Source organism: Melitaea cinxia, chromosome 14 (assembly GCF_905220565.1).
Source record: "Melitaea cinxia chromosome 14, ilMelCinx1.1, whole genome shotgun sequence".
NCBI classification, from domain to species: Eukaryota; Metazoa; Arthropoda; class Insecta; order Lepidoptera; family Nymphalidae; genus Melitaea; species Melitaea cinxia.
In genome coordinates this window covers 11,194,439-11,207,174 of record NC_059407.1, presented here as the reverse complement: position 1 = coordinate 11,207,174, position 12,736 = coordinate 11,194,439, and the positions used below count along the sequence as shown (strand labels likewise).

At 32.4% G+C, this 12,736-nt stretch overlaps 1 protein-coding gene across 1 annotated transcript in view; it reads right to left on the bottom strand.

Moving 5' to 3' along the window:
• The window catches only part of LOC123659953 (protein phosphatase 1 regulatory subunit 16A), a 37,944-nt gene that overhangs the window by 14,459 nt on the left and 10,749 nt on the right, over positions 1–12,736 (bottom strand). The window contains exons 2-5 of the mRNA XM_045595110.1: positions 6,490–6,641; positions 3,997–4,445; positions 1,488–1,613; positions 373–448 (exon numbers count right to left, since the gene is read on the bottom strand). Coding sequence (XP_045451066.1) covers positions 373–448; positions 1,488–1,613; positions 3,997–4,445; positions 6,490–6,641 — 803 coding nt within the window. The remainder of the gene's footprint in view (positions 1–372; positions 449–1,487; positions 1,614–3,996; positions 4,446–6,489; positions 6,642–12,736) is intronic.

Sequence of the window (12,736 nt, the reverse complement as noted above, 5' to 3'; positions counted from 1 at the left end):
ATAATTTTGCTCGGTGGACTCACGTCTGCATTACTAAGATAGCATAATTAGTTCTCTTAATGTAAGCTGCAGTAGTGTAACAAGTAAACGATCAGTAATAAAACTAAAAATCGGAATAACAAAAGCACGGGCACTATAAGCCTGTGGGCATAACTTTATATATATAAAAAAATCAAATCCCTGATAGGTGTAAAACAAAATATTGAATAATAATAACAGTTAAAAGTAGGAAGTATAGTATTTGGTTTATTTTAATATTTAGCAAGAATTAGCGTCAATACTACATGTTTCACACATTTAACGCGTCCACGGACACGCAGAAAATAGACACGAGAATTTGCTTATTTGTAATAGTAATAACAAAATAAAAACCTGCTGGCGTTTCATCGTGCTTGTTCCTCACATTGAGGTCGGCTCCATAATGTACTAATAGCTCTAATACTTCTAACTGCAACAAAAACATTTGCATGTTAAATTTAAAAATATATATTAGACTCACAACACGCACGTACGCACGCAAACACGCACGCACGCACACATATATACTACAGACACACACATTTTATTGTAAAAATATAAAAGCTACAAAAATCCTGTTATTTCATAAGGCATACGTTAAAACTCTACGAATGTTATTTGTCTAATGACACGGATGCTTTTTTCTCTATACATAACTAATGTCGATAAATTCACCCCCAATGTCAAGTGGGAAAACGAAAGTTAAGTCAAAAAATTTGTCTACATTTATAATGTCAGTTGTTAGTAAGTGGACAAACATTTGTACACAGCGCCTTTTTTATTCCCGACTCTGTTCCAGACAGAAGTTTTCGGAAGGTTTATAAATTTAATCGAAGTAAACGACATCAGTGATATCAATATCTATCCTGTCTTAAAACACTATTATCTCATTAGTTATAAACTTTTTTTTATACTTGGAGGGTAGAAAACAAGCACACGGCCCACCTGATGGTAGGCAGTAACCGCTTACACATTGCAAGAACGTTGACGACCCTCCCGATAACTCAACACTACTGCAGCGCAATACTATTTAGTTGTGATCTTTTATATCTTTGTGGTACTTCCCCAGTTGAACTACTCCAAATTTTGAGCAAAATATTTCATCAGTACGATGTTAATATCAATCCTGTCTTTTTACTGTAACTTTATTTATTTATTTATTTGCACACCAACACAAAAGTAACATAAGTTTAATGAGGTTAAAAAAACAATTTTGCATTAGTTGCAACAGGCGGCCTTATCGCTAAAGCAGCGATTTCTTCCAGGCAACCTTTGGGCAGAGGACTAAAATTGATTGTTATTGAGGATAGGGGCGCAAAATAAGTGCTATCAGTCATAAACATAAGTATATATTATATATATTCAGACATACACATATACATACAAATACACCTACACAAATACACACATATACTTTAAAACATTATTACATCAGTAATTGTTTAGAATACTCTATAGTATCAACTCACATGTCCCCAGCAAGCGGCGGCGTGGACCGGCTGCCACATGTCGTGGTCGACCACATCGGTGGACGCCCGGTGCTCTAGGAGATACTCCACTACTTTTATATAGCCGTTCGCTGCGGCTACGTGGAGCTAGAAAAAAAAATCCTTTTAAATCTATGGTATTTAATTACATTTATACCAGGACTATTTTTTATTTATTTAATTTATACTCATATATTATTATTTATTAAATAATGCGGAAGACTTTTCTTTCAAATATTAATTTTCAATAATAACAGTTTTTTTTTTTTTTATTGAATTAGAGACTTATTACTGCGGGAATTTTCAGGCTTTCTTGACGAATAATTTCTAAAGCTCCTCACGCTCCTTCTAGATTATATTCACACGTAAATTTATTCATTGATGTTGACAACACATTACAGCTAAATCATATGACAAATATCACTTCGACGATAGCTACATTTTACTAAACATTTTACTCAATATCATGTACAAGCACTATTTGTAATAACTTTTTCAATTTGTTATTGTTAATAGTCAGTATACATGAAATGCTATAAAAAATGCCTTCTAACATGATCATGCATATGGATATATATAAATTAAAATTATTAGTCTGCAGATTACAAAAAAAAAACGACGGCAATAAAATCGCAAAAAAATCTTTACTTGGTCGTCATTATAAAAATCGATTTGTCTGTTATACTTTGAGCGCGCCTCACTGTTAAATACTTAATTACAAACTCGGTAAGAAAGTTATTCCGTTATGTAGAATCCGTTATGTGGGTCTTTCATCATCATCATTACAGCCTATACAGTCCACTGCTGGACATAGGCCTCCACAAGCTTACGCCAAAAATAACGTGAACTCGTGTGTTTTGCCCATAGTCACCACGCTGGGCAGGCGGGTTGGTGACCGCAGTACTGGCTTTGTCGCACCGAAGACGCTGTTGCCCGTCTTCGGCCTGTGCATTTCAAAGCCAGCAGTTGGGTGGTTATCCCGCCATCGGTCGGCTTTTAAGTTCCAAGGTGTTAGCGGAACTGTGTTATCCCTTAGTCGCCTCTTACGACACCCACGGGAACAGAGGGGGTGGCTATATTCTTTAGTACCGTAGCCACACAGTACACAGTACACAGTGGGTCTTTATTTTATTAAAATAAAAAAAAATACTACAACTTTTATCACTCCGTAAGTTAACTGAGATATCCCCGTTTGAACTTCATTTTCTTTGCAATAGAAAGCCTGTTAAATCAACATATAGTCTATATCTAATACGACTTTTTATATAACTGGGTCGGCAAACAAGCGTACGGCTCACCTGATGGTAAGCGATTACCGTAGCTTATAGACGTCTGCAACGCCAGAACCAGTTGCCGAGCTTATCCCCAATTGCCCCCCAGAAGCTCTGGTCACCTTACTCACTATGAAGAACACAACACTGCTTGAAAACAGTATTTTTAGCTGTGATCTACTGTAAGGTCGAGGCACTACCCCAGTCAGGCTGCTCCATATTTTAACCAGGTTCTGTACCCTACGTCAGTTGAGGATTCAAAATCGTAATTTATAAAAGCAAAAGAAACCGCGGGAGTCGTATAGTTTATAAGAAGAATAACAATCAATATACCTAATCGCAAAATTATAATAAATAATTTAATCGTAGCCAGTTAATACACTTGTTCAAACAGTTGGCTATTATAAGTAACTTGATATGCGCGTCGTTTCAAATTTCAACAGCAATTGATTTATATTCGCTCGTTAGCAATGGAAATGACAATAGTACTTACATTAACTACTTAAAGTAATAAAAAATTCCGATGGCACATCTTAGATATGTTTAATGCGAAATATTACTGATATATTTATTTTTATTTTAAGTACGTCAACGAAAGATTTTAATAAGTAAGTAAAGCTAACAGGCCCACAAAAGGATGAAACCCTGTCTCAAAATTCCGAAAAAATATACACAATCGCTTCAGCCTGTAATATCACACTGTTGGGCATAGGCCTCTGTCCCCATGTAGGAGTAGGATCAGAGCTTAATCCACCACGCTGCTCCAATGCGGGTTGGCGGATTTATTCCCTACTATGAGTAACGATCGCTATCAGGTGTATATGATAACAACCGGGACCGACGGCTTAACGTGCTCTCCGAGGCACGGTGGGGAGACCCACATGGACTGCATGGCGTTGACGCAACGGTCACAGCCATGGATTGTACCCGTTGTGCTGGCGGTTGCGGGTTCAATACCCGCACATGACAAACATTTGTATTGGCCATACAGGTGGTTGCCGTGGTCTGGGTGTTTATATACACAACCCAAACACAAACGCCTAGACCAAATCCTACACTTATATGGCCTAGGTATATAAACATATAAGTGAAGTCACGAAAGCTAGTGCAACAAGTAATCTTTGGTTTCTATGTTAAAGAAAACCTTAGATTATTGCCAAAAACAAAACACTACTAGGCATAGTACAGGAATTGACTATATATGTAATTTAATTACTTACCAAAGTCGCACCCTGATTATCCCTCGGCTCGTCCAAATCCATCCCTTGATTGACCAATTCCTCCACATCTAGTAACATTTGCATCTCAGTAGCGGCCCTCGTTTCATCTATCAACGCTTGAGTTACACCCCTAGCTGCCATTTCGCTTTCGATCGCGTCTAACGTCCTTTCTTCCTCGCAAATATCATAGGGCATGTTACCATCACCGTTAACAGCGAGAAGATTAGCTCCTCGTTGTATTAATATCCTAACTAAGTTGAGGTTCCCGCAGGTTGCAGCTGCGTGTAGCGGTGTCCACTTTTCGCTATCCTCCGCGTTCACGTTAGCTCCGTGGTCGAGGAGTAACCTCATCATGGCTTCGTTGTTGTCGATACAGCATTGATGTAGTGCGGTTAAGCCATCTTCGTTCGTTGCATCCGGCGTCACGCCGCGTGCTAATAGTCTTCGAACTGTAATTAAGATTATTGATAGTATAAGTATTGTTTTCAATTTGTATATCTATTTTATATTATTTTTTTACATTTATCTAATACACTTTCTTGCGTTTCGGCTGCTAGCAAAGATTGCAAAGGTGAGTAAAACTTTAAGTCCGCCTTTAGCTCAATGTTTTATATTTTAAATAAATATTTATTTCAAACCAAAAAGTGCTTACAAAAAGTACTATTTTCTAGCAAAATTGTGACTGTCCATTTCTTTATTTTATCGAGTTTGATATTTTAATATTGAAATATCAGTAACTTAAAAAAAAAAAATAATTAAAATTATGTAGATTCTTTGCGTATTAGTTGGCACAAAAGAGCGAAAGTTTTCTTGGAAATAACATAAAATAATTTTTGGTTTACATTGTGTAATAAACTATACATTTGTAAGATTCTTTAGATATTTTGTATATCACTGCAGTAACTGGAAACCACGAATTTTAAATAAAAAAAATCTGTGACACAATCATTTTTGTATAAAATGAGCTAAAACATCTAAAAATCTATAAGATATCTACAGACTTCTCACAACTGCGAAAACTTCTATTCTCTAGGGTGGACAATAGGATTGGGATTTTATCCTACTAATTCCTTTGGTTTACGGAGTGATGTATGTGTTTACGATGACATCCAGCACAAAGTTTCACGTGCTCACAGAAATTCGATGAAAAGTAACAAGTATAAAAAATAGAATAAATGAGAAAAAGATATGATGAGTTAGGAACACTTGGACCAACAACATTTTTAAATAAATGTAACCTAAGTAATGTTGAAAAGAAAATATAACAATGACATAAAAGATAAATAATAAATATTCTGTGTCCAATTTCATGTTATGCGTTGTTTCACAGTATCTAAGACCGATAGTAGTTATGTATATAAGCATAGGATGAGGTCACCCATATGGGACTGGTCGTAAGCACATAATCTATGCACTAATCTACAGAGGTAAACAAAGTGTTCCGATTTTCAATATTATTTTAAACGGATACTGAATTGTTTTATAATATAATTTTAAGAATAGCTATTAATATTTTTTATTTATTTAATATTTAATGGCACACTTACATTATAATATTTAAAAACAAAAAGATACAACAGAAACATGTACATATTATTTCTAACATAATTTTTTTAGTGCCCAATTGTAACGTAATTTATTTAACATTCGTTAACAGTATTTATAAAAACATACATTAAATTAATAATTTATGATTTTTAAGTGAAAACGAGTTAGCGAGATATTGTTTACGTCATTAAAATGTTCTTGACCCGAATTATATTAAATAGCATCTACGCTTTTTTCACTTTCGTCTAATTTCGTACGCTCTTTACTTTCCCCTGTTCACCGTTAAATCTGCGAAGTCTCTATACAATTACAATAAAGAATCGTCAAAATATGTGTACGCGCATAACTTCGCGGCGACTATACTAAACCAGAGTGGGTTTTTCATTATTTGGATTCATTATTGTCAAGGCAAGATTTGTATAAAAGAAAAAATAAAAAAAAAATAAAAGTAATATTCGCAAAAAAAAAAAAATAACACAAAACGAAGTCTGCCGGGTACATAATTGTTTCTCTCTAAATGTTAACTTATCGTTATCGCTTGTTTGAAGTAGTTAAACAAGCGTGGGTTGCGTATAGGGCTAACTATACTTTGAAACCAATACTAGAACTATTTAATTAAAATTTTATTTTTATTTTGATAAAGTTGTGGTCAGTTATAAAATGATACATAAATAAAAGTTAACATAACATATTTTTCCATTATGATATAATAAAAGATAAATATTAAATCCGGTAAGGAAACAATTATCAAAAATACAACTCGGTGTAAATAATAATATCAACCTTTACAAGTACGTACATAAATAAGGTGAGTATAAAACTTAACACCTATAAAAGTTAACACCTAGGGGTGTTAACTTTTATATTGGTCGCTAAAAATAATATATATGATGTATATGTATGAATATGCATAACGTATAAGTATTGCAGATCATACGTATTCACCTTCCTCGATGTCGTTTCTCGCCGCTGCCTCTAACAACATAACGCTATCACTGAAGTATATGCTTCTCTTGTTACTCTTCTCCCGTTTTGCTCTCGTCCGCGCCCACTCCTTCTCTCTCTGCTGCCATAACTTTAACTGCTGCATACGGCGTCTGTAAAACCAAACATCAATATTTAAACAATAATATCAACATAAATGCAACAGTCACAGGATCCTGTTTAATCCAGTTTTGTTATGAATTTTTCGACAACTATGAAAAAATAAACAAAGAATAAATACCGGTGCAACATCTTGACATGTTATATTATACTGCAGAAATATATACAATATACATCTCTAAACTAGCATGTGATAGCCACTCTATTTATCACAAACAGCATCAACCATCTGATAATAATGTCAACGTTTTGAAACGAAAACTATTTCTGTAGATTTGTTATACTTTTTTATATCTCTATATGCAAGATTAAGCTACCTATATCCTTTTATCCGATAAAATTACGTACATAGAATGTTGTCAATATTTTACTCGTGTTAATAGGAAATAATAAGTTAATAGGTATGTTAGAGCAATGCCGAGTACAAATGTAATGTCCGGTAATGTCGTAAAGGTCTTGGTAAAAATACGAACACTACAATTAATTATTATTATTCAAATCTCTCGCTTGGGTAGGTTTTGTAACCAAAACCAACGGAAACCTATTACTTAGGGTTTAGAGTTCATGCGTCTGTTGTCACAGCATACACGCATTTTTGAAACCGGAGTAGATGTTTCACATGCCATTTTTTTTAATTATAAAGCTTTTTGCCTCAATAAAAAAAAGTATGTGTGCAAGTTTTACTCGCACTTGACCTGTTTTTATTACATCCTTTTTAACCGACATAGTGAGTTGATGTCCTTATGTGACCAATTCATATACGTATATAGGTCATTTCTTCACCTTGCAACATCGTAAATAGAATAGTTTTTAATTAACTCAGCTATAACATTGTGTTTATGGAATTGTACATGTACATGTACACAGTGTACGTGTAAAAGGTTAAGATTTATTAATTAAAAGCTTATAAATTGTAATATGAAAAATGACAAAGACGAACCTCATTCAACAAATCGAACATTTAAGCAAACGCTGTTAAGTTATTAAAGTTGCATTTATTATAGAAGTTAGTTATTTCATGTCTGTGCGGTAAAAATTACTAACAGAAGGTATACACGCAAGCGTGACATACCGGACGAAACCGGTTATGGAGCGGGGACATTTGTGTGCCGCCGATCCAGGATACGGAACGTGTCATTAAATCTTATATCTAGAAAACTGGAACACTTACAAAACTACACATAAATTGTAACTCTTATGACAAGTACATTACGTGCTTTTACAATAAGGTGTACATTACCTTTGATGTAACAATTGTGACTGAGTAATTGACTGTGTTCAAATCAAAGAATCGGATCAACATCGTGATGTTCGTATCAGCGATGTTGAATTTACGAATAAGCGCTCGTGCCGTCACTTTTCGCACTGTGATTGTGACAATTATAATTATTGAATATCAATTTGCACATACGGTCTAAATTTAAATTATTTATATTCGTTTTACCTGAAATAGTTACAGAATAAGGTCATTGCGTCAAGTAAGATTCCATTGCTGATAACTGTGCAATAGTTGTAGGGTAACTAGATCTCGCGTGGACGTATTAGATAACCGTAATAGCAGGCGTAGAAGATGATTAGATTTATATCTATGAGATTATAATGTACCTATATTGTATTATAAACGGGTTTGATATTTTAAACATTATTCATTGATCTTTCAAATGTTTATTTAGGTGTGTATAGCAGAAGATGATGGCGAGACGTAAAATGATTTATCTTCAGATATGTTTTATCTGAGATAATAATTCGTTCAATTCAATCGTAGGTAACAATTGTGAGATTTCAACTAAATATTTAATATTTTGCTCTCTCATTTTATTTACGATTCTGTATTAATAAGCAACTTATTTTCCAAGTAAATAATTAAAATGAACACCTGAACGAGCCTAATGACAGTCTTAAAGGAGTATAAGTTTATAATTTTCTCGAAAGAAACGAATTGTCATGGACAAATTATAGCACAAGTAAATGGTTTATGAAATATTTCATCCGCTAGCTTATAGGTAGGTGACACGAACGTGCAATTATGTATATATCGATTTCCTCAGCAGCCTTTTATATTTTACACTCAATCCCGCATGGGGTAATATAACAGTTAGCTCTCATGCAATCGTAAAAGTGAAAACGACTTCACTGCAATATGTTCATATCAGGGAGACATTTTCTATTAACTAGAGATTTGATTCATGGAGATTTTAATTATCTAAACTGTTCACATAATATAATTCAATTAAGTATTCATTGGTAAATAATAAAAATTGATTAATTAATTTTTAAAAATATTAGTACGTATCATAATTGCAGATTTTTTTTGAAAAGATTGCAAAAAGATATTCTATGAATTTGTTCATGACCTTAATTGCTATTTAAAAAGCAAGTTAAGTCTTATATTATTAAACTACAATTATTAACGCTCTAATGAATATACAAAGTTATCAAAGCACCGTTAATCAAAAGATAAATAAGCCATAGATAAATGATAACCTTATATTAATGGGTAAATTTTTATTTATTTATAATTTACTATACACCATAAATAACTACATCATTAAATGTATAGTTACAACGGGCGGACTTATCTCTAATTACCCATTTCTTCAAAACAACCCAAAGTATCCAAAAGTGATATGTAAAAATTAACTTAAGTTCGAGTATCTATAAATGAACGTATACATCATTTTGTCTCCCATCACTCCTTACTCCTACTTATTTAAAACGATATCATTATAGTCATTTTCAGAAGTACAAAAGAATATTAATATCGAAAAAATACACATTTCAAACTGTTGTTGAACCGTTTTTCTACGAAATATTCAGAAATTTAAATTGCTTTTTACCCGCCTATGGCGCAGCAAATGGTGGGTAATTATTTTCGTTCTCTGTATATTTATGTAAGTATACAGTCACAATTATTGGTACTTCTAGTTAGAGGCACGTGTAATAGAATGGTAGCGAGGCCAATTGTATATTGAATATTTTTCAGTTATATTTTTATGTGTACTCGTACCTACTACACAAACTCTTGTAAACATAATAATTTCAGCGGCTTTGAATTAAACAAAAACTTTTTTGATAAGCTTTCAGTCTTTTTCTGTACTTAAGTTTTAATTTTTGTAATCATCCTTAAATTTTATATTCTTAGATGTGAAACAATAACAATAACTCTGCTCGTAAGGCCTAATTATTTAATTTAGATTTCTAACTCACCTATTTTAATTAACCATAATACAATACAATCGTAATTAAAACATAAGTACATATTTTAAATAATATCAAAAAACATCAATCAAATTAAAAAATATCAAAAATATAATGTATAGTTTCGTGGAAACATGAATTAAAATTATTAATCAATATAAAGAAGATTTATATCTTACGATGTTATTTGACATTAAAGCGATAAGGGAATAAAAATTATTAGTTGTTACATTTAAAAATATTTTATAATATTACATTTATAAATAATTCCAGAACATTTATATGCATACTTTTTGGTCTAAATAATTTATTATAATATATTATTATTACTAGCAAACCCGACAAACGTCGCATATGAATCGTCGCAATTGAATGATTTATATTATGTATCTAGATAGAGCAAACTATGTGAGTTGGCGTGTGTCTAAGTGCAGTTAGAAATGGAGCCACAATCAATCAATGAAAAAAATATTTCGACATTCGAAAGATAGATTATCAAAAAACGACAAACATTATGTACGCAAGGAGCACGTACCTAAAATCCTAACGTAAAAAATCACTGGGAACTTCTAATCAGTATACATATAGTGACGTAACGCTTGCTATTGGTGTTAGAGCGTACTTACAAGATAAGATATTTGTATTTTAATTATGAACCCGTCCTGTCTTCGCTCAAATGCGAATAATGAGAAGTGTCCTTAGACTTCTCAGTAAAGGAACAAATTAACGAGTATACATTATATCATCTCTTATTATTAAGATTAAACTTTCATAGAAGAATTATCAAACTAAATGGAACATAATTTTTATTAAATTCCTCCTACAAATCTCATACCAATTACCGTCAAACTGAGCTTTTTAGTATTTGATCAAAACGATTTCTCAAAAAAAAAATTTTTTTTTAAGAAAATTATAACTTTTATTTAGATTCAAGTGATAACTTCATGGTACACGCGTCGAATTATTTATATTTTACATACATATACTAAATATATCTATACACGTCTGTATTGACGTTATCATCATGGGGATTACGATAACTGTGTTGTAAAATTCATCTTATATAACAAAATAACAATATTCCATTGCCATTGATAATATACCATATCGGTTTTGAGATCGTAATACCCATTTATTCAAGCACAATAGACAATGATAAGACTGCCTTTTGCACTCCATGATTTGTTAGTTATATGATTTGTATTTTTGTATCCAATAGAATCAAATAAATAGTTTACTTCTACGCTTCAGCCTGTAATATCCCACTACTGGGCATAGGCCTCTTTCACCATGTAGGAGAAGGATAAGAGCTTAATCCACCACGCTTCTCCAATGCGGGTTGGCAGATATATTCCCTACTATGAGTAACAACCGCTATCAGGTGGACATGATAACAACCGGGACCGAAGGTTTAACGTGCTTTCCGAGGCACGGTGGGGAGACCCACAAGGACTGCACAAACACCCAGACCACGGCAAACACCTGTATGGCCAATACAAATGTTTGTCATGTGCGGGGATCGAACCCGCAACCGCCAACGCACCTTTTTAATTGTACAACACATACTATTTACGATTAGTATAATTTTTATACCTTAGTATAAATTTATAAAGCTTTTTCCAAAGATAAAGAATATAAAGGAAGAAAGAATAAATGGTATGCCACTATATTATTCATTAGGTATGTTTATGTATTAGGAAATTTTATGATAATTTTCTATTTCAATATTTAATTTATTTTTATTTGAATTAGTTTTAACAGAAATTTAATAAAAACACAGTATACTCATGCAGAATTTTAGATTATTATGTACAGCATACTACACTATTCTACAAATAAACTTAATAGTAAATAATAACTTACTGTCACTATTTCATTGTGACATTTATTTATGTTGTCACGTGATCATTACGGAAATGGATACATATATCTTGCAATTATATCCGGTGATTTATAAGATATATGTTACAGTCTACTAATAGTGAATAGGGACTTGTTTGTATATTTGTAACCAATAATAATATTTGAGCACTAACGATAAGCCAATTTTAGTAATTATTAAAAAGCGTAAAGTTGTTTAGATCAGCAGATTAAAAGTAAAAAGTATATTAGGTAATCCACTTGTAGGGTATAAAACATTACACATAAGGTACAGTCGTGGATGGTCAGACAAAAAAAAAATTTAAGCAAGTAAATCTGCGTATAAATTCCACATATTGAAATATAGGGCATCAGTGATAACTTCCACTAACTTAATTAAAATCGTTAATCTAAACTATGCGAAATGTCCTTTCCTACAAGGGCGCATTTCTATATCCGCGGAATATTTAATTATAATCGCGGAGTATTGAGTAAAAATAAAAATTATTTTTCCTTTTCAATATATTGTTGTTCCCGATGGAGTTGCTTGGTCAACGATAATTCAAGGACTAATAATAACACTTTATTGTACACCAAGGAAAAATATGTAAATATATATTGATAATAAACAGGTAAACATTTACAAAAAGCGGCCTTATCGCTCAAAAGCAATCTCTTCCAGACAACCTTAGGCTTAATACAATTATTTAATTCAATCAATTAATTCTCATCATTCCATAGAAACATTCTGCAAAGTATTAGTAAACTTAAGAAAACAAAATAAATGACATCGGTAAAGTCGTTCTCAACTTATGGCGTGACCAAGGGAAATAAGGATTTACACAAACATATATATATATATATTGTACATTTTGTACATCTTTCTTCGTATGTATCTCTTTTTGTAACGTTTCTTTGCGGTGTACAATAAAGAGTATTTATTATTATTATTGTTATATATATAAATCCTAATATATATAAATTACGCGTTACGTTTGTTTGTCCGCGATGGACTCTTAAACTACTTAAA